Source organism: Cheilinus undulatus, linkage group 18 (genome assembly GCF_018320785.1).
Source record: "Cheilinus undulatus linkage group 18, ASM1832078v1, whole genome shotgun sequence".
Taxonomy (NCBI): domain Eukaryota; kingdom Metazoa; phylum Chordata; class Actinopteri; order Labriformes; family Labridae; genus Cheilinus; species Cheilinus undulatus.
Genome location: NC_054882.1, coordinates 19,979,178 through 20,001,530, shown reverse-complemented (window position 1 = coordinate 20,001,530; position 22,353 = coordinate 19,979,178). Strand labels below are relative to the sequence as shown.

Sequence of the window (22,353 nt, the reverse complement as noted above, 5' to 3'; positions counted from 1 at the left end):
TTATTTTTTACACACAATCTATCACTGGCTCTCCATCTGTCTGTCTTCTATGGAATGTGCAAACACAGAAGTGTATTTGTTATAATTAAACAACAGAGCCCACATTATTGATAGGGAGTGATGTCATAAAAAAAAAAATTTTTTATAGACCCTCTGAGACCTAAGCTATTTTTTAATCAGCATGTCTTGTCTGGACTTTTTATCCTAAAAAGGTTGTAAAACATGAACCCTGTGGTTCACAGTCAAAATCTAACCGTCTGTTTTTTTTCTTTATGGCAACCTGGGCTTTAAGAATATTTGTGCTGCAGTACGGTCACCTGAATTTTGAAAAAGGTATGGGCCTATAAATACAAAAGAAAAGAACTGAACAGAAATTAAAACTCATTTATATTTAAACAAAAAAACCCTAATATTTTTATATATTATTATTTTTATATGATTGATATTTTTATATATTAAACACAGTAAACATTGATGACTAAGGTTTTATTTTGTACAAACTCCCTCTCCTATCCATTTGGGACCACCAAAGATAATAATCTTGTTCCCCAATAATCATTCTGTGACAAAAAGTCTTCAAAATATTTACATTGCGGGGAGCAGGTGGCCTAGTGGTTAAAGGCACTCCCCATGTACGCAGGCAGCCTGGGTTTGAATCCGGCCTGAGGCCCTTTACCGCATGTTTCTCCCCCACTCTTGACCCTGTTTCCGACTCTATCCACTGTCCCCCTCTCTACTAAATGCCCAAAAATAAAAATCTAAAAAGAATATATATATATATATATATTTACATTGCTACAAAAACTGTCCATACACTCCTGGGAATTTGAGTCATTTAATACTGTTTCTGTCTGCAGTGACTCACAGCTCCTCTGTGTCTTTTTTCTCTCATCGTGAGTCATCCAGGCTCTCTCCTCTCATTTTAACGGCTGTGCACATGGGCTGCTCGGCAAAACGTGACGTGATGACCAGACAGCCTGCCATTGGTTGTCACAGCCCAGTCACAATGCATTCTGGGATACAAACAGACAATATGAAGCCAAGCTAACCTGCTAGCTGCAGGAATGATCGAAAAATTGATTTTAAATGGATTAAAAGACGTCCAATATCGAAGTTACTTGTGTGGATTAAATTTTTAAAGACACCAGAAAGTCAGCCAAGTACCAGGGTCACTGGAAAAATTTCCGTAACTGCTACGAAGGCATGGATAGTGTCATTAGAATGGCACAAGGGAGGGATTTTTAGAGGACAAAACAAGTAAGTGGCTATGATCTGCGGTTCAAAAGTTATTTACCTTTGAATAAGAAATGTCTCCTCTTGTCATGACATGTCATGACAACACCGGTCTAAGAGGTTAAAAATTACAGCAGATGCTGACTTATTACTCCTCTATTTCCCAAAAGAGTTCCTCCTGTTATTTCATCTGCTGTAACTGTGAAAGGCTGTGTGCATGAAGTAGGGGAAAGAACAGTAAAGTGGGGGAAACTGGAAATAATGACAGTATACTGTGTGTGACATTAATACAGGGCTTTTGAAAGGAAAAGTACTCCTCTTGAACCTTCAGTATCTCAGGCGATCAGCTCCATCATGTGTGCACTGTGTGCAATGCTTCAGATGTGGTGGGTTACAGGTGATGTGAGGGAATGACACGTGGCTGTTACTGGCAGTGCAACAGAATTAAATGAATCCAAGTCAAGCCCCCAAGCCCTCAGTCTTTGCGCGGCTTAAGCGTGACTCCCTTTCGAGTCTAATACTCGTATGCATCGTTCTGGATATGATGGTGGAGTTCATTCTCTTGTGCCATTGGTTGAACATTTCCCTGACTTTCCTCCGGAAATTCTGTCCTACGACGACATACAGGCCAGGGTTGAGAACACTGTTGAAGAAGGCTAAGTTGATGCAGATCTGCCTCCAGGTGTCTAAAACACACAGGCCATAGTACCCAGTGCCTCCATATCTCTCAAGTAAGCCCATAATCCTAACCACATGGAATGGCACCCAGCAGATCAGGAACGCCACCAGGACTGTGAACATCAGAGTGCTGGCCTTCAGTTCTTTTTTCTTGGCGCTTATCCGTTTATTCAGAACTCGAACTATCATGGCGGTGCAGAAGGAGATAATAGAAACGGGGATGATAAAGTTGAGCATGGTCAGGAACACTTCATACACTTTCAATGCGTTTTCGTCTGGGAAGACAACAGAGCACAGTGTTTTATTTGAACTGCTTATATATTCAATCTTTCTGTACATTTGAGGCACACTCATCAGCAAACCAATGCACCACATCAGCACACAGCAAAGTTTAGCATATCTTGGCCTGCGCATTTTTGTATCTGATAGTGGGTGCACCAGAGCCAAATAGCGATCTATGCTGATCATGACAAGGAAGTTTATGCTACAGAGGGCATTCATGCTGATGGAGAGGTTGACCAGTATACACAGGGGAGCAGAGAAAGGCCAACCAAAGCGGTTGGCTGTGTAGACTGCCCAGAAGGGCAAAAGAGCAACTACAACAAGGTCAGCCACAGCAAGGTTGCTTAAGTAGATCTCAGCCACAGTGCAGGCCTTCCTGTGGAGGCAGAAAACCGCCAGGACAAACACATTCATCACAATCCCAAAGACTGAGATGAGCACGATGTAGACAGGAAACACAGTGAAAATCCATTCCCCCATTTTTTCAGGAAGACACTGGCTGCCATTCCTGGTATTTTGGTCTTCATATCCAGCTGTGGTGCTGAAGTTGATGGGGGAGCTGTGGAGAGAAAAGAAGAGAATACTGTTAAAGATTGAGGTCAGGCAGCCAACTCACATCTGTAATTCTCAGACTTCATCACTCCTCAGATTTACCGAACATGCGGAAATCAAGGATTGACCAGATAACATCTTAACACTCTCTCCCTGGAGATGTTGGGGTGGAGTACAGTTGAAAGCCAGAGCGCAGTGCCGATGCAGAGCAGAGGTGGAGACTGGAAATATTGCAGCTTCAATAGACCGTCGAGTTAGGAGGTTGTGTATTGTGATTTGGTTATGATGCATGAATTAGCTCACAGGCATCGCTCAGTTTTTTTTAATTTAACTCTTTCCAGTTTTGGTAATCGAAACATATTAACCCTTGTGTTGTCTTACTTTTCTGTGTTAAAGGGCAAAAAAATTGTCTTCATTAAACTCCTAACATACAGCAGCTCTATAAAGTTTAAACCATTTAAAATGCTACACATGAAGAACTAAGCTCTTAGTCATCACAAACTATGTTAATATCTGTGTTTTTCCCTCTTTCTAGCCATGAAACTGCTGTCAATCAGTAGGCACTGCTTGGTGTGATTAAAACACACCAATATAATATAGAGAAAAAAGAACGCAGAATCGTCTATATAGATGCCGCTGAATACATTCAATCCTGCAATAGCCTGAGGGACAACCAATCAGTCTCTTTTACTTTATTTGTTTTTTTTAATTTCTATTACGTGTAAATATTTGATGCATTTTTATTTTTTACAGTGCTTTGCCAGTAACTTATCTGTTCATGCCAATAAAGCAAACTGAAATTGAAATTAAGAAGTGTTTTAATAATTGTTTTCTTTACTATATTGAAGGTTTTACCCATTTTGACCACTTTTTCCCAATTGTTGCCACCTTTTTTTGCCATTTTTTGCTAATTTTGCCACTTGTCACAATTTTCTACCCCTTCTTTTTGCTGTTTTTAAGGATTTTTGCCACTTTTGTCAATTTTTTTTCATTTTCTGCCACTTCATTGCCGTTATTTGCCACTTTTCCTGTTTTATCCACTTTGTTTTGCACCTATTAGAGCAGAATATCTTTATCGTCATTGTACAAGTACAACAAAATTAAAAAGTGCCATCCTTTGGTGTTTCATTCTTTCAATCAATCAATCAAGCAAATCAAAGGACAGAATAAATAGACTGAAGAAAAGCACACAACATATTCATGTTCATCTTCCCTTAGCACCATTAAGTGTGTTTACTGCAGTGGGATAGGAGCTGTTATTGAGCCTGTTTGTCCTAGTTTTTAGACTTCTGGACCATCTGCCTGATGGCAGCAGTTCAAACTGGCTGTGACCAAGATGTGATGTGTCTTTGAGAATGCCCTGTGCCCTTTTGAGGCAGCAGGAACTGTGCAGTTGCTCCTGTGTGGGGAGAGGGCAGCCGATTATATTCTGAACCAAGTTGATGACCCTCTGGAGGTCCCTCCTCTGGGCCACTGTGCTGCTGCTGAGTCACACACAAATACAATAAATACGTATGCTCTCAATGGAGCAATGATAAAAGGACACCAGCAGTCTCTCTGTGATAAAGACTCTCAGGAAGTGCAGCCTCTACAGGGCCTTTTTGACCAGCACAGAGGTGTTCACGCCCCAGGTCAGGTCCTGCTCGATATGGACTTCAAGGAAGTAGAAGTCCGCCACCCTCTCCACACAGTCCCCGCCAATGATAAGTGGTCACATGTCAGTTTTCTTCTGCCTGTTGTCAATAATGAGCTCCTTAGTCTTTGATGTGTTTAGGAACCATTCTTGCCACTTTTGCCCAACTGTGCAACTTCTTTTTACTACTTCGAACCCATTTTTGCTGTCTTTTTTGCCTTATTGGACCACTTTAGGGTCATTTTTTTTTTAACCAAATTTTTGCCACTGTTCACTCATTCTTGACACTTCTTTCAGCTGCTTTTAATGATTCAACAACTTTTTGTTAAGTTTTTCCATATTCTGCCACTTTAGTGTCTTAATTTTCAACTTTGTTGACACTTAATTCAAAATTTTCCATTTTGTTTTGCCCTTATTAACCCAGTGTTGCCACTTTTAACCCAATTTTTCTGCTTTTGCCTTATTTGCCCACATTTTTAGCATATTTTTTGCCACTGTTCACCTATTCTCGACACGTCCTGCTGCTTCAACAATTTTTATCTCTTTTTACCCAGTTTTTCTATATTTATCCACTTATTGCTCGTATTCATCACAACCTATGTTAATATCACTGTTTTCCCCTCATTCTTGCACAGACAGACTGCTGTTAATCAGTGGACACTGCCTGGTTTGATTAGAACATACCTATAATAAGTGATTTAATATGTGTTTTCTTTACTAAACTGAAGGTTTATTATTGCCACCATGGTCATTAAACTAATGCATCCTTGGAATGTATCTTGATTTTTGTTTGCATAGCCTGAAAATGTAGCAAAATTGATCTTTAAATGCATGTTGATCAATTAAAGAATGGTGCTTATTTGATTTACAGTCAAGAATACAACTGCAAACACTGCATCCTCCCTTTTTGACTATCACTTCCTCACACACTGAGTATAAATAACATTAAATCACAATATAACAAAATAACAGATGCATATAAAGGCATATCAAACACTAAGACTAGGGTTACTCGTTTATCACCTGAAGACAACACAGTGGTTAAGATTAAAATTGGGACTGTCAAACGATTAGATTTTTGAATTGCAATTATCCTCAGAATTTCTGTAGTTAATTGCAATAAACCTAACCTTATAGACTTTAACTGTAACGATCATTTTAATCTTGGTTGGTCTTAAACAGTCATATGGAAACCTTCTGTATTGTTATATGTGTGTCTTTGAATATTTATACTGTTTATGTTATTTGGTCCCTTCTTGTCTGGTTTTATGTCCACTGAGAAGAGAAGCATGTGAACCCTTTTGAAATGGGTCATAGCGCCCTCCAGAGTGCATTTCAAGTGGTAAATGAGCCATAAAGTGACCTTGTGTGCCATCTAGTGGTCAAAATAGATCATGTGCCCTCAGCTGGTCTAGCCATAGGCCCTACCAGTACCTCCTTAATGTGAAATGCCAACCATGTTTTCCAGACGTTTTCAAGCACTAACATTGATTCAATGAAAAATGTTTGAGTTTGGACCCTAGAAAGAACAAAACATAAGTGAGGGTGAGGGTGTCACAACTAGATTTGTACATATTAGGTAAAGTCATGATAAAACACTTAATAGACAGTTTGTACAATGCCATTTGTGTCATGTGCGCAGGTGCGATGTATCGCGTACAAACCAATAGGTTGTCGGAATGGTATTATGTTTATACTTCTCATCCAACCACAATCAAATTCACTCTATCTGGATGGCGCAATTAATCTGGATAGTTTTTTTAAATAATTTTGGGGGGGGGGGGGGGGTGGGGGGGTGGAGATGTTGAACGATGACAAACCAGAAATAAAACAAGCTGAAATGAAATAGGAGTAACATTATTGTCATTATTGTCATTATTGTCTGATGAAGTTAAGAATCAATTTAATCCGTCCCTGTCATCTGGAGTTCTTCCCCTGGCTTGGAAAACTACACATGGGTGGAGATAAATCAGTCAAATAAATCAAATCAAGTCAAATAATTCCTCTCCAGCAATCACCACCAAGTCTCTATTAATCTGTGTTTGGAGCTAATCATAGTGCTATCATACATGCTGTCACATTTATTACCTCTGCCAAGGAGGTTATGTGATCGGCAGGGTTTGTTAGTTTGTTTGTTAGCAACATAACGAAATAATGAAATTTTCAGGAAATGTCAGAAATGGCATAAGGAAGAACTGATTAGATTTTGGGAGTGATCCAGATCACCATATGGATCCAGGAATTTTTTTAAAGGATTCTTTACTACTGGGAGATAGGGCTAATGGTGGAGGTCTGTGCCCTCAGAGTGCTTTTCTCATTACTAATGATATGATTTGTGCTGTGGACAAAGGGAAAAACTGTCTGTAGTTTTAAGGAAAGCTTCTGAGACTGTTGACTGCACTTTGCTCATTTGTAGGCTAAGTGAGGTTTCTGTATCCTGTAAACAGTTCAGGATTGTCCACCACAGAGACAGCAGTCTGTAGTTTTAGGAAAAGAGCATCCAATGTTTCTACCATTGTAAAATGGAGTTCCACAAGGTTCAATACTGGGTCCTGTTCTATTTACATTATATATCAATATTACATCTGCTTCGGTAGAGAAACTACCAAAAGGTAATATTTGGGGCTGTTTATGGGCTGTTTACTATGACAAGTGTTCATTTTAAAAGCCTTTGTCTGAAACCTGAACAAGGGGTATCACACAATGTTCATATGTGGCCCATTTCCACAAAGCAGTCCAGGTTGGTTCAATATGTCTTTTCCTTGGTTTGAGCTCATTAAACTCAGATCTTGCCTGCAGCCTATTTCCTCAGCTGATGTCTGTCCAGTCTCGCTCGTTGTGATGGGAAATCTGTCTCTTTGGTTTAGCTCAGAAGAGCTAGCTGTTTGGCTACCAAGTGGCTCTTAATTTTTTTTTTTTTTTTTAACACTTTTGCTCTCTAAATGTGAATAAGATACAATGTTACAATGCCATTTAGCAGGTGACTTACATCTGACAGGTAGACAGGTGTTCTAGAAGTTAAGGACCTTGCTCAAGGTCCCAAACTGGATATTGCTTATGCATTGACTGTTACACGGACCACTGATCTCCCATGCCAGTCAGCGATGTAACCCACTGAGCTATCCAGCCTCCACAAAATAACCACATACAATGGAGGAAAGAAACAGGAGCTAGCTACTGTGGCTCACATTAAAGAGCCACTTTGTAGAAGTTGCTCGTCTGTAAACGGTGATGAATAAATATTTAATAACCACTCCAAGAACTGAGGTGAGAGAAAGACACGAGAGACAAGATGACTTAAGTTGAGCTGTTTACTTAGTCTCGGCCGGGGAGAAACAGTGACATCAACACAGTGAGAGGTTGAAGCCTGATTTCCAACGAAGCCCAAAGTAGTTCACGTTTTTATTCTTCATGGTAAACCTTGATCCTGATCATAACTCAAGATATGATCCACAGCCTCTGCCATACTGGAGCCAGACTGTCTCCATCTAAAGGTCACCAACACACGAAACTATGACGAAACACTACAGGGACGAACAGCATTGTATCTACTCAAGGATGTGAGTTTAGACTATCAACCAAAGAGAAGAGGAGAGACGCCAGAGTCTCCATTCCTGACTGTACAGTGTGACCTGGGACCTTGGATAAGCTTAACAGAACATTTATGAATCATTAGAAATATAAGGAATATTGGATTTTTCCTTATCAAACGGCACATCTTTACTCTGTCACTTACCCCATAAGGTTTATTCTATTGTCATACATCACTGTTTCAATTAAAAGCATATTTGTGACTAAATCTTTTACATGTTAAAGGGGCACAGCTAGCCTCTTAGCTCAATCCAAAATTCCTCAAGACTCCTGTGTCCCTTCATCTGGCTAGACAATTCAATATGCTAGAAGGTCATATCCTATACAGAGCTGTAAAGTTCTAACTTTCCTCCATGCATATCATTCCTAACACACACACACACACACATCAGGCACTGCTTTGCCAGCACTGCTCATTCTGCCATTAAGATTCCCCATAATTTAGCCCTTTGTTTAATTTAAAACTGAACCTTAACACAAACAAACCTAGTTACATGTCATTGTTCAGAATCCGAAACCTTGCAGTTCGTTTTCATAGTTTACATATCACCACTTTGACAGGACACAGGCCCCATTGTATTCGGAGACTCTTTCACAGGGAAGTATGGAGGTGTGCAATTTTTAGTCTTGAATAACTATTGTCTACTGATTTTCCATCATCTTTGAACAGAGTGAATGGTTTGTGATTTTAAATTGCGTCATTAGCTCATACTGTAGATAATGGAACTAAGAGGGGTGTGTGTAAATGGCCTTTTGACAGACTCCCTAACCACATCCTCAGGTTCACCATGAGAGTGTGTCCTTTCCCCACCTACTTTGCATCATGTTATGATACTTGCATGGAAAGGCTGATTTTATCTCCTGGAGCAACCATAACTTTGTAGATTTAAACAGATTATTCAGAAAGCATTCATATGCCCTGATGCTACAATTATTAAATTCATTTTCTCTCTTATTTAATCTACACTCAGTTCTTCATTATGACAAACTTAAAACAGAAATTTAGGAATTTTTGCAAATTTATAAAAAAAGAAAACTGAAATATCACATTGATGTAAGCATTCAGACCCTTTCTGGCAATATGTGAAACCTACCCCAGGTTCCTCCCATTTCTCTAGAATTTTCTGACATGTTAAGAGACCTTGACTGGAGGCTACCTGTAGTCAATTTAAGTGATTGGACAGGATTTGGAAAGGCCTACACCTCTCTATAGAAGGCCTCACAGCTGGCAATGCATATCAGAGCAAAAACCAAGCCATGAGCAGGATTGTTGGCAGGCACATATCTGAGGAAAGATACAAAAAATGGTCTGGTGCATTGAAAGTTCCCAAGATCACACTGGCCTCCATAATTCTCAAATGAAAGAAGTTTGCCCAGCCAAACTGAGCAATCAGGGAAAAGGGTCTTAGTAAGACCAGGAACACGATGGTCACTCTGACCGCTCCAGAGATCCTGTGTGGAGATGGAGCGAAGATACAGAAGGACATCCGTCACTGCAGCCCTCCACTGATCTGGGATTTATGGCAGAGTGGCTGGATGGAAGCTTCTCCTCTCAGACTGTGAGAAACAAGATTATCTAGTCTGACAAAATCAAGATTGAACTGCTTGGCCTGAATTCCAAACATTTTGTCTGGAGTAAACCAGGCACTGCTCATCACCTACCAAATACCATCCCAACTGTGAAGCGCTGGAGTTGGCAGCATCATGCTATGGGGTTGTTTTTCAGCAGCAGGAACTGGGAGACTGGTCAGGGTTGCGAGAAAGCTGATTGGAGCACAGTACAGAGATATCCTCTATAAGAACCTCGAGGAGGACCTCAAACTGGGCCGAAGGTTCCCCTTCCAACCTGACAGTGACCCTCAGCACACAGCCAAGACAGCACAGGAGTAGCTTGGGGACAGAGCCCTGACTTGAACCCTATCAAACATCTCTGAAGAGACCTGAAAATGGCCGTCAACCGAAGGCCTCCATCCAACCTGACTGGGCTTGAGAGGATTTGCAAAGAAGAATGGCAGAAAATTCCTAAATCCAGGAGAGCAAAGTTTGAAGCATCACATTCAAAAAGACTTTTCAAAAAAATCCAGTTTTACGTTTGTCATTATGAGGTCCTGAGTGTAGATTAATGAGAGAAAAATGAATTTAACCGATTGAAGCATCAGGCTGCAGCATGATAAATATAAGAATACAAAAAATGTCTCAACACCAATGCATGACAAAGACATCAGGGTCCTATAAATTGAAACAAGAGAGAGGAGTCTAAGATTAACAACTAAAACAGATCATCCCATTATGAGACTGATGGTCGGCATTGGCTCTGTTTGTCCTGAATATCTGTGATCTTTATTTGTGGCCTAAGGGGAGCAGGTCTGTATTGTCTAAGGCCTTCTGTTGTAGATGCTGATTAGGGGTTCCTGCTTCTGTCCAACCATTTTACTGCTTATTCTGATGATTTTGTGTGTTTGTGTTCAATGGAAGACAAGGAAGCTGTTATGTTGAAAGCTGCAGTGAAACATTTACAAAATACTGTCAGGGCTGAGTGGTGGACTTGAGTTTTCTAAATCAGATGAAGTTTAACAATCAGTTTAAAACACTCTAGAAAAATTCATGAAGACTAGTGTGATGGTGTAAAAACAAAGAGGTAATAAAAGAATTTTCATCAGCATTACAGCACATTGACAGCCTATGGAGGAAAGGACAAAGCTCCGTATAATGAGGATGTTAATGCCAAAGGGGCTAGTCATTATTACAGCTGGGTTGGTTCTTTTTGGCATCTGGACAGTCAATAACACATTTCCAGAGGGAAAGGACAGAGTGTTCAGCCAGGAAAGGATTTAAACAGAGAGCAGAATACACTAGACAGCTGGCCGCAGCAGATCAGATCAGACCTGGTCCTGGGGCTTTATTAGGTTTCATCCTTTTAAACATCCACCTGCTGCAGCTCCAGGTTTGCAAGAAAGAGAGTTAGTGGAGCGAGTTTGCAATGCATGATATGAAATGGAAAGTTTATTTAATTGTCTTGGCAAATTAACTTTGCAAACTTTGAAACTGAGAAAATTTAGATGCTGAAATAAATTCAGCCTGCAAGTTCTGCAAGTTACAACAGGAAATAAAATCCTCGTTTCATACCAACTACCTCAGAGCAGATCTCAACAAGCCTGTTTACACTTCGTCTGTCCTGTTTCTTGTGTAGGCCATAAATCAAAACAAACAAGGATCACCTAAAAAACTGAAAAAAGAGGATTACCAAACTAAATAAGGAGGAATTAATCTTCCATCTCTGTTACCTTCTCTTGATGATAGCCTTGGTGTTCTTATCAAGTTTAAGTTGACTATCCAATTAAGCCTTGCACAAAAAGTGAGTAAATTTGTGTTTGGTAGATTTTTTCTGTTAGCTTCTTGCCAATAAATCCCGTATCGTTGGAAAGCCTCTCTATTTCCCTTTCAAATGGTGCCACATTTGTAAGGAACATGCATTTGTGGGATGAGCAGCAGAGCTGAGTATGTGGATTCTGCCCATGAAAAATCTGCCCAATCTCTTCTGCTAATTTTAAGCTAATTTTGCTGTTGCCACTGACTCTTGTTTTGAGGTTTCCCAACCCTATCAGAGGTTAGGAAATGTAGGCTGTCTTCTACAAATTTGCAGTCAAGGTTTGCAGGACAATATGTCTGATAGCTCCCTGCCTGGACATTCTGGAACAGACTGCTTGCAGCCAAATACTGTTCTAATAAGGATACCTGCCCCCTGAGTCTGGCAGTGCCTGGTGGTGGCTAGCTGTTGCTGGAGCCTAAGCTTGGCCTGATGGTGGCAAGCTACTGCTTACTGTTGTGCTGGTGTTGGCAAGTCTACCAACTTTATGACCAGAATCAAGCAGACCTACTCACTTATTGACGGAAGGACCCTGTCCTACTTCTCCCTGTGTCAGAGATGTTTTCAATGTTTACAGTCAGTATACTGAAATGGTTTGACTCATTATAATATGAGTAGTGCTGCAACTGGTCTACCTGCTATAGGTGTCTTTAAACTGATTTGTCGCTCGCTTTAATTCCAAAATAGTTAAACCAGGTATGACATTGCAGGAGTCATGCAAAAAAAATTTGATTTCTATGGTCTGACACTCATAATTAAACATCCTACACCCATCCATGCATAATTTAACCTGACACACCAGATGGATGTGTTTCACACATCCATCTGGGAAAGCTTCAATAGGAAACGTTTGAGAAAAGGCAGAGGCTTTGAAAAAAACTCGGAGTGTGATTGGGTGAATGTTCTGTCACATCTCTACTGGCCAATCAAAGCAACAAAACACGTGACGTAGCAGCTACTGAGCTGCGCGTGCACAGCTACTGGGGAATAACGTGAAACATGGCAACTATAGACATGTAAGAACTCGACTTGTCGTTTTTGAAAAGAAAACAACTCACTGTTGTTCTTTGTTCTTCTTTTAACGAAGAAATGTTGCCAAGTTCTGATAAAACTGGCGCTTTAGCAGCATCCACGCTAATGTCTTCTGCCATAACTGCACTAGCCTCTTGTTGCTGCTTGTTTACGTCATGACTCTGCTGCGGCTGAAAGTACTGCCCCTCGTCGCTAATTGGTCCTGTCACTTTCTAACCAGGCCCAAACACTTCAGATGGGAGTGAAGCTTTGCCAGTGACAAACAACGAAACAGGCATATCCATCTGCTTTGCAAGGTTACTGCAAAGCTGGATTATATTAAAACAAGTACACCAAACCACTTAAAAACATTAAAAATGTGACTGCGAGGAGACGGTTTAAAATGTTGAATATTTTGGTTTATCACATAGTTTAGCTCTTATATTGCAACAGTGATTTATTAAAAGTGCATGTGTTATTTTCAGAAATGCACTCTTAATAAATCAACGTTGCAATATAAGAGCTAAACCATGTGATAAACATGCACAAATGCTCATATCTTAATATTTTCTAGACCATTCAATGACTCATGGAGGAAAAATGGCTGATCTGTGTAAGATTAGACTGAGGCTTTTTCCATGAAATCGTCAACATATGACTACTTTGAGCTTCCTCTAATAATATATTTTGCACGCTAGAAAAACATTAACAGGCTTTTACTGGAAGACTAATGTAATCTATAAAGGCACAGTTTATCCTTTGAAAAGCATGCATGCATGAAGTCTTGTATTTGTAACCTGTCATTTAACATTCTAGTATGGAGTATTATGGTGAAAAAAATGTGATACTCTTCTTGAACTCAATGTGGCTGGAAAAACATCCAGCTCTACATCTGTTGGCAATTTGACAGCAGACTTGCGGTCTAGTGATGTAAATGTTGGAACTATTTCCCAAGTCTGAATATCACCTCTTTTTATTTCTTCCACTAAAAACAGTCAGCCATGACATGAAATAATGTTACATTAACTCCAACTAATAGAGTTTCTTAAAAACCTTTAATCGATGCAGTGCGATAAAGCATATTCCATCATTATGATGAAAAACAGTGAGAATTCCTGAGTTATCCAAAGCCCCTGGTTTATTCTTCGTCTTTAGTATAATTACTAAATCCAGCAAAATAAGGTACAAATTATGGCTTACCTTGTTTGCAGCAGGCTCATTTTACAGGAAGAATTCCAGACTGCTCTCAATCCAGATGCACAGCACGGATCAAATGGTGTCTGCACTCCTCTGTGTCTCAGTTGATTCTAAGAGGGAGACTCATTTGAACTGAAGTCACACCACTTCTTAGAAGTGCCAAGCCCAGTGGGTGTGTTCTTCCCTCCCTTCTTCTCATTCTGTTCAACTTCTGTTCTTCATAAACATTTTCGCACTCTCTTTAAGATAGTTGAGTGCAAAGGCAAAGAAAGGAGCACACAAAACAATTCTGCCTTTTAAAGGTGCATGACCAAAAAACCCATAAGCAAAAACAGAAAGGAGCACATAAAACAATTCTACCTTGTAAGTGTGTGACCAAAAACAGGCGCACAAGAAAACAAAAGTCTGCACTCAGATATGTGTTGTTTTACTGGCAGTGCCACAGTGAGCATGTTTTGACACGCAGGTCTATGGAAGACCAGGTGTTTTGGTTCTTCTTTTGTTCTTAATTGTCATTATCAATAATAATAATAATAATAATAACAACAATAACTTTATTTGTATAGCACCTTTAAAAACAGAGGTTTGCAAAGTGCTTTGACAATAAGCAGAAACACAAATAAAACAAAGTATCATAACACAAGCAAAGAACATAACAAGACAAAGCGCATCAACAGGTGAACCCATGAAAAATAAAGCCAGCAATGTAAGTCCAACAAAATAATCAGCCTAGTAGACCCATTACAGAGCCTGAAAACATGTCAAGTTAGAAATATATTATGAAACCTTGATATATAAAATTCCAGAATAACATTAGGGACCAAGAATAAAAATAAAACTAACTATTACTCTAGTGGTTACTACATGTTTGAAGCAGTCCAAGGAGACCAGAACACCAGGATAATTGCCAAGGACTGCCAAATTAGGATTGTTGTGTGGACACTGTAGCTATGCAATTGTAAATATTGATTAAGAAATTAAGAATAGAGAGACTGTTAGCTCTGTAAAGTGAATGTTACACATTCATTTAATAGCATTTGTCCTGTGGTAGTTTCATGTCGCATCACTTTATGACCTCTTTAGAACATCTGTTATTGGCCTCTTTCTGATCACTTTCTGTCCAGTTATTGACTGATTACTTATTGATCTCTTTTTGACCAATTTCTGACCACTTTTTGCCCACTGATTGAATGCTTACATACTGACGTCTTCTTGACCAATTTCTGATTACTTTTGACCACTCTTAGACCCCGTTTCCTGTTCAATTATTGATCACTTATTCATTGACAACTGGTGGACCACTTCTTGATCACTTTTGATAACTTGTTGACCACTAATTGGTTGCTGATTCACTGACCAATCATTGAACAATTCTGATCACTTATTGATCACTCATTGACCAGTTTCTGACCACTTGTTGATTGCTGAAATATTGAAAACTTACTGACCAATTTCTGATTACTTTTGACCACTCTTTAACCCCTTTCATACTCCTTTCTGTCTTTTTATTGAGCACTTACTCATTAACCACTTGTTGACTACATTCTGATCACTTTTGACCACTCATTGCCCAATTTCTGATCACCTACTGTATTGATCACTTGTGGCACAGTTTTTTACCACTTACTGATGCTCACTCATTGCCCAATTTCTGACCACTTTTGACCACTTTCTTATCACTTATTGATTGCTAATTTATTGACCACTTGTCAACCAATTTCTGACAACTTGTTGACCAACTATTGAAGAAAGTGATGCTGATTTCAACATCCTCATTTCTGAGTGTGGTGATTCTTTTTTCACCCCACAGTTTCCCAGTAATGGACCACTTTGTGACCACTCATTGACCATATGTTAACCATTTATTGATATTTTAATTGATTTTATTTTTGAGTGGTTTCTTTCTTTCAAATTGCCCACCACATGTTTCTTAGTTAACACTTGCTAACCAAGTATTGACCACCTGCTGACCAATTTCTTTCCACTTTCAACCCCGCCCTGACCACTTCTGGACACTTTTTCCTGTCCATTTATTGATCCCTTACACGTCAACAACTTGTTGACCACTTTCTGATCACTTAAACACTAGAAGACCATTTCCTGATCACTTTCTGACAACTTGTTGACCATTTTCTGACCATTTGTGAGCACTTGTTGATCACTTTATTATTGACAACTTTCAGTTGAATTGAATTTATTTAATAGATAAGGGCGATACAGTTTAACATAGTTTCATTACAGAGTTTGAAGCTAATCTGATGCACAGATTTTATAGCGATGCTTATTTCAAACTTGTTGAACAGTTTCTGTCCACTTATTGATCCCTTACTCATTGACTCCTTGTTTACCAATTTCTGATCAATCATTGATTACTGTAGGTGAAAATGAGGCAGGAGCAGAGTAAGATAAGTGTTGATTATGTGAGTGCAAGATCATGAAGGCTGGATTAATCATTTACTTGAAAACAAAGGGCAGTATTTTTCTATCACTTTCTCATTAACCAATTGTTGACCACTCTCTATCCACCTGTTGACTCCTTACTTTTTGTCAACTTGTTAATCACTTTTGACCACTTATTGACAAACTTTTGACCACTTTCTAATTGACCACTTGTTGACCATTTTTGACCACTTGTTTACCACACATTGACCACTTTATGACAACTTCCCAGCTACTCATTAACCATTTGTTTACCACTTCTGTACACTTACTGACCAGTGATTGGTCACTCTTTACACCTTGTTAATGGTATAAAAATACTGCACTTTGTTTTCAAATAGATTAATATGCTGGCCTTGTTGGTCTTGTGCTCATATAATGAAGACTTGTCTCACTCTGCTCCTTTCATAAAACTTTTTCCCAGTTAGATAGACAGGTGGACTTGAAGATGGGGAGGTGAAGTTTCGACAGAGCCTCCCATGCTACAAAGAATGTAAACTCGTGAACTGCACTGCAAGCTTGATGTAATTTGTGTTTTGTGTAAATACTGTTGCATCTCTGTGATCTGGGAGCTTTTCTCCCACAAACCTGTTATGTGCACAGCATGAGAAAATGATGCTGACCTTTTAACCCCCTTAATTTGCCAGTAATTGACCAGTTTTTGGCCATGTATTGATCAGATGTTGGCTACTTATTGATAATTTTATTAAATTGTTTATTGATCTTTCTTTTCAGTTGTTTCTTAGTTAGCACTTGCTTACCAAGTACTGACCACTTGACTTCTGATTGACCACTTATCGACCACTTGTTGATGACTTGTCTGCCAGGTATTGACCTCTTTCTGAACACTAATTAACCATCTATTGCCCAATTTCTGACCACTTATTGACCACTTATTGATTGCTTTCCTTCTGACCACCTGTTGACCAATTTCTGTCCACTTTTGTCCACTCTCTGACCCCTCTTTATCCATTTATTGATCACTTACACATTAACAACTTGTTGACCACTGTCTGATCACTTGACCACTTGTTTACCTTTTCCTGATCACTTTCTGACAACTTAACTATTTTCTGACACTTTGACCACTTATTGATGGCTTTCTTATTGACCACTTTCACTTGAATTGAATTTGTTAAAATGGATAGGGACGATGCAGTTTAACATACAGTAGTTTTATTTCAGAGCATGAAGCTAATGTGCTGCACAGAGAGTTTATAGTGATTGCTAATTTTCAACTTGTTGACCAATTTCTGGCCACTTTTTACCATTTATGGACCTCATTCTGTCATTCTGAGTCATTCTGTCTCATTCAATTAATTACTGACTCACTGACCACTTTTTGCCCACATTCTGACTTACTGGTTGCTAACTGGGTGAAAAAGAATCACCACACTTTCAGCAAAATACAGATTCTCCTCAGCATGCATTATGTTTGGAAGGCAACCAGTAAGTTATATTCTTTATAGCATGGTAAAGGCTCTCTGCTGAAACTTCACCTCCTTATCTTCAAGGCCATCTTCCGATGGTACTGAGTATAAAGAATTTACAGGAGCAGAGTCAGATAAGTGTTCATTGTGTTAGCACAAGTTCACGAAGGCCAGAATAATTATTCACTTGAAAACAAAGGGCAGTATTTTTCAATCAGTTGCTCATTAACCACTTGTTGACCACTTTCTGACCTCGTTCCAACCAGCCATACCACTTGTGATTGATTGGTTATTCATTGACCACTCTCTGACCCCTTTCTGACTACTTTCTGTCCATTGATTGATCACTTACTCACTGACAACTTGTTGACCAATTCCTGATCACTTTTTGACTGTTGACCACGTGTTGATTGCTTACTCATTGACCATTTAATGAACAATTTCTGCCCACCTTTGACCACTCTTTGACCCCTTTCTGTCCAGTTATTGAACGCTTACTAGTTGACAACTTTTTGACCACTTTCTGATCCTCTTCGACTACTCTCTGACCCCTACTTGCCCACTTTTTGTCCATTGATTGATCACTTTCTCGTGGACTACTTGCTGACCATTTTCTGATCACATTCTGACAACTAGTTGACCATTTTGACCATCTTTGACCGCTTATTAATTGCTTTCTCATTGACCACTTTCTTTTTTACCATGTATTGACCACTTGTTGACGACTTGTCCAGGTATGACCTCTTTCTGATCACTTATTGACTACTTTTTGATGGCTTGTTATGCTTGTTCGCCACTAAAATGGGTATACACTGTGTGGTTTCAATCCCACCATACGACAGTCTTGGCAGAACGTCAACTGATACTGTGTGTCCAAATCGCTTACGATGCACGACCATGGCGCACGATTTATGTTCTTACACTATACAGTCCGATGGTCATGCCTGACCTGAGTGTTCACACTGTACGAGTGAAGTCAGGATGGACTGCGACGGACGGAGTGTTTCTGGTCATATCCTCCTGCTCTCTCTCCCGCTTTCTCTCTCTATCCCACACACACTTAAACAGCATCACCTCCACGTCGGCTACAGGTCAACAGGTAGGAACATTTCCTGCTTGTTTGTCACATTTATCATAGCATGGCTGTGGGGGCATCAGAAAGTCACTCCAGCTGTTGTCATGGTAACTTAGAATGTTATCTGACAGTTTACAGAGGAAAAAATCCCCCCAAGTTGTTAATTCTGCTTGCATTTCTGCTCTGACTGTGAAGTGTCTGGAGTCGTACGATGAAAAGATCAAACATTCAGAAATCCATGCGACAGGTTGGGAGCAGCCCGTGGGCCTGTAGTTGGGTCTTGGTTGGGCGTTGTACCCCCCTGTACACAGCACAACAAATGACGCCCAATCTGACTGAAAGTAAGGCGACTTTAAAGTGAGTCGTGCAACTCAAAATTCGTGGCTGAATTGGATGCAAATTACACGGTGTATGCCAGGCTTTATGGAGCACTTGTTGACTGCTTTTCAACCTCTTTTTAAATTTTTTTACCATGTACTGACCTCTTGTTTACTACTTTTGATAATTTAATGACCTCTGTCTATGAAATTCTTCATCACCATGTCCATACCTTAGTTTAGCATGCTTGCTTGAACTAACTCTTGGCACAGCGAAAGCTATCACATGTTTTAGTTGCACTTCAAAAAGTTACAGAGTCCATAAAATCTTGGTTTTATGAAAACCAACGGAAAAAAATCTAGACATAATAATAAGGCTTCATCATTGTGTGATCATATTAGTACAACCATTTCACAGCAGTCCATCCACTGATTCAATTATTGGTTGGATCGATTGCTCCATTTGTTAGTAATGTAAGTGCTTTCCCAAGATTTAAAGAGGAAATGAGTTTCGTTTAGCCCCTAATGCTTTACTTTAAAGCGTCAACATTATGGATCAAAGAGGGGGAAGGCTAGCCATCCACTGTGTTGGAGGATCTCAACACAGTTTCCTCGTAAAATCTCCACCTTTTTGCAAAAGAGATGACAATCTGAAATGAAATGAGATGTACTCACTATTTTCATCTATGTCAATACCTTCAGCAATGTAATGTAATGTAAATCTGCTTGCTCTATTAACAGATATTTTTGCTTATTAAAAGCTCTGCAGGCTTTCTTTGGGGACTTTAAATTTGTATTAATCAGTATTTTCATGTGAAAGTGCTTAAATGAGTGTAAATAGCAGTTGTGACCCTTAACAGTGGCGTATTCAGTACTTTGTTCATTTCATATGTCACATCTCAGTCATTCTTATGTGATAATGTGAAGCCATACTTTAATAAGGGCAATAAGGACTCGTTTTTAGAAGCCCAGGTGGTAATCTTTGGTTGTTCTCTTTTGCAGCTTAGTCAGATTTAGTGTGGTTGTCTGTTGATCTTTTTCTTTAAAATAAAAATCCCAGCTGCTTAATTCTGACTGGATAAAATGGTGCGTGGTATTCTGAGTTGAGGGACTGGCAAGGAAAAAGAACCCAGATTGTTTTAATAATGCTATATACATATTAATACTATATAATATAGGAAGGACTGCACTACTGATAGATTTTTTGCATAGTTAAACATATAAAGAAGTAACTTTATGTATTTTTAGCTTCCTATTCTTTATTGTACTCTGAGCCACATCACCAACTCGCACTCACCAAAACCACACACTTTGCATCTGGGCTGCTTGCCTCAAGATGCCTTTACACAGTAGCGCAACTTTACAAGCTTTTGAAATGGACTTCCAGTTGAATCGCCTCCATAACCAATTGCTGTCCTATTTGTGCATTCATGCCTTCAGTCATTCAGACTGTTGTGCTATCACTCTTTGAGATTTTTTAACAGTTTTTATTTGTTTCTAATATCTGTATTCTAAACCGCTTGATTTGAACCTGGAATATCTGAAGTTACATGTTTACAAAGTAAAGTTTTGTAGTAATCAGTTTAGACTCTCAGTTTACCCATAGTTTTATCCTGGTGTCATCCCAGGATGACACCAGGATAAAAGCAGTGAGCCATAATAAAGCCTAAGCTCTGGGTGAGAACTAAACTGGTTGAAAATAACATTAGACCAATCCTTGAAAAGACTTTATACTGCTTAAAAAAGCTAAGCTGGGCGTCACACTCACCTTCATTTAAGGCCATCTCTCATTGATGATCTCTCCCTGCCTCCCTCAACTATTATTTAAACAAAAAATAATCCATTCAGACCACTGGAAAGGCATTTCTCCAATAGAGAATCAAAATCATCAGCACCAGGAATACTATTTTCACACTATGATAGCGGCATGCTGTAGCGCACTCTCAAAACCGTAGGCTAAAATAGTTAAGAGAAATATCTTTAAAATATGCCTGTGATAAGAACAAAATACAGCTGTTAATTCTTTTGAGAAAGACTCTCCCAAATTCACGTACTGGCCCTTTGCCAGATGCCAACTCACAAAGATACAAAGAAACAAAGCTGCAGCGTGAGACATCACTCCTTAGCAAAATTAAAAAAGACATTCCTGCTCAGCTGAACCAAAACAAGTGTAGGACTACATGAGTGACGCTAAGTCCAAGGTTTTTGTGCCTACCATTTGGAGTGGTTGGAGGTTGCACTGGAGTGGAATGGTATTGAGATGTGACACAGAAATTTGCTTTGGTTAGGTTCGGTTGTAAACAGACCGGTTCCATGTCGGCACTGGGTTTCATCCCTATCGAAGATACAGTCCTCTGGGACTCCTCCACCTGTCCTCGGCCCTTCTCCAGCTCAATACCAAGTCACCAGTCATGGGCAGAGGTATGGCCTGCAGCAAGAGCAAAAGCCTGGCTATGGCAGCTTCACAGCCTTACCTGGATCTTTCAAACCACTTCTGAACACAGCTCTGTCCGATAAGGCTTCAGCTGCCCCAACTATGCCCCAACATGGGAAGATCACTACCGACCGTTAGACAACTTTTTCCACCCACTATGAGATGTTGTGATCTGATGCTCTGGCAGTGTCCTCCACTGGTCCATCAGGATCACATCCACCAACCAAACAAATTTGGTTCAGTTTTAAATGTTGTCACAACCTGGCTCAAAAGTGCGTGACAAAAAGGGAGACCATACATAATTGCAAAGGTTTAACAAAATACATTTAATGAACTAATGAAATAAGTCACAAAATTATTAAACTATGATTGTCAGTGTGTATGCAGTGTTGGATATGTGTGAGTGTACACAGCAAAAACTGGAGTGTTGGATTCTCAGTGTTAAACATTTCAATGTTGATTTTAACACTCAAATTGTTATTTTAACTCCATTCAGAGTAAATGGTCTTCAGTGTTGGAGTTATTTGACAATGTAAAATCAACCAGTGTTATTCCAACACTGTAGAGAGTCAATTGATCCAAGCCCCACCCACTGCTATTTCAAATCTGGGGGGCAGAGTTTTCCCATCATGCCTTAGTGCAGAGTGTTAAGCTGGGTTCAGATGTTTTTAGATGTGTTTAGATGATTAGCTGTGTTTAGATGTTGCCTTTTGTACAGGGGTCACTGCCGGGATTCACTTGCACATGTTTCTTGAATTATCTTGAGTTCCCAAGTTTTTGATGCATAAACTCTTTTGCACCATGAGTGTATTTGTCTTCTAGGTTGGTCAACTGTTGGCTGTGGTGACTCTTTACTTGTGACTATTGAGGGAGATCAGATTATCATCTCAGAACAGAACAAACTTTGCCTTTGAGTTACCTCAAGACTCTCTGGTCACTGTTGACTACCTCACAATTTGAGGTGGTAGTCAATATTGTCAGGTGTGTCTGACTACCAACACCCATCTTGTGAAACTTACATGTCTTGTTTCTTGTTATTATCAGGTTGGTGGATGAGGGGCAGTTGCTATCTACAGTATATTACACCTGCTGAAATCAACTGTAATACACTCCT

At 39.5% G+C, this 22,353-nt stretch overlaps 1 protein-coding gene across 1 annotated transcript; it reads right to left on the bottom strand.

The window, feature by feature from the left end:
* Nucleotides 1–680: 680 nt before the first annotated feature.
* On the bottom strand, nt 681–13,651 carry LOC121526656 (B2 bradykinin receptor-like). The gene is made up of 2 exons (XM_041813325.1): nt 13,548–13,651; nt 681–2,752 (listed from the first exon to the last, which is right to left on the bottom strand). The coding sequence occupies exons 1-2, from the start codon at nt 13,565–13,567 to the stop codon at nt 1,693–1,695; spliced, it is 1,080 nt and encodes a 359-aa protein (XP_041669259.1). The 5' UTR covers nt 13,568–13,651; the 3' UTR covers nt 681–1,692.
* Nucleotides 13,652–22,353: the final 8,702 nt, after the last annotated feature.

Coding starts and splice junctions, on each gene's coding strand:
- LOC121526656 (XM_041813325.1), bottom strand. CDS start 13,567: ATGAGCCTGCTGCAAACAAG. Junction 2,753..13,547: donor ATGAGCCTGCTGCAAACAAG/GTAAGCCATAAT, acceptor TTCTCTCCACAG/CTCCCCCATCAACTTCAGCA.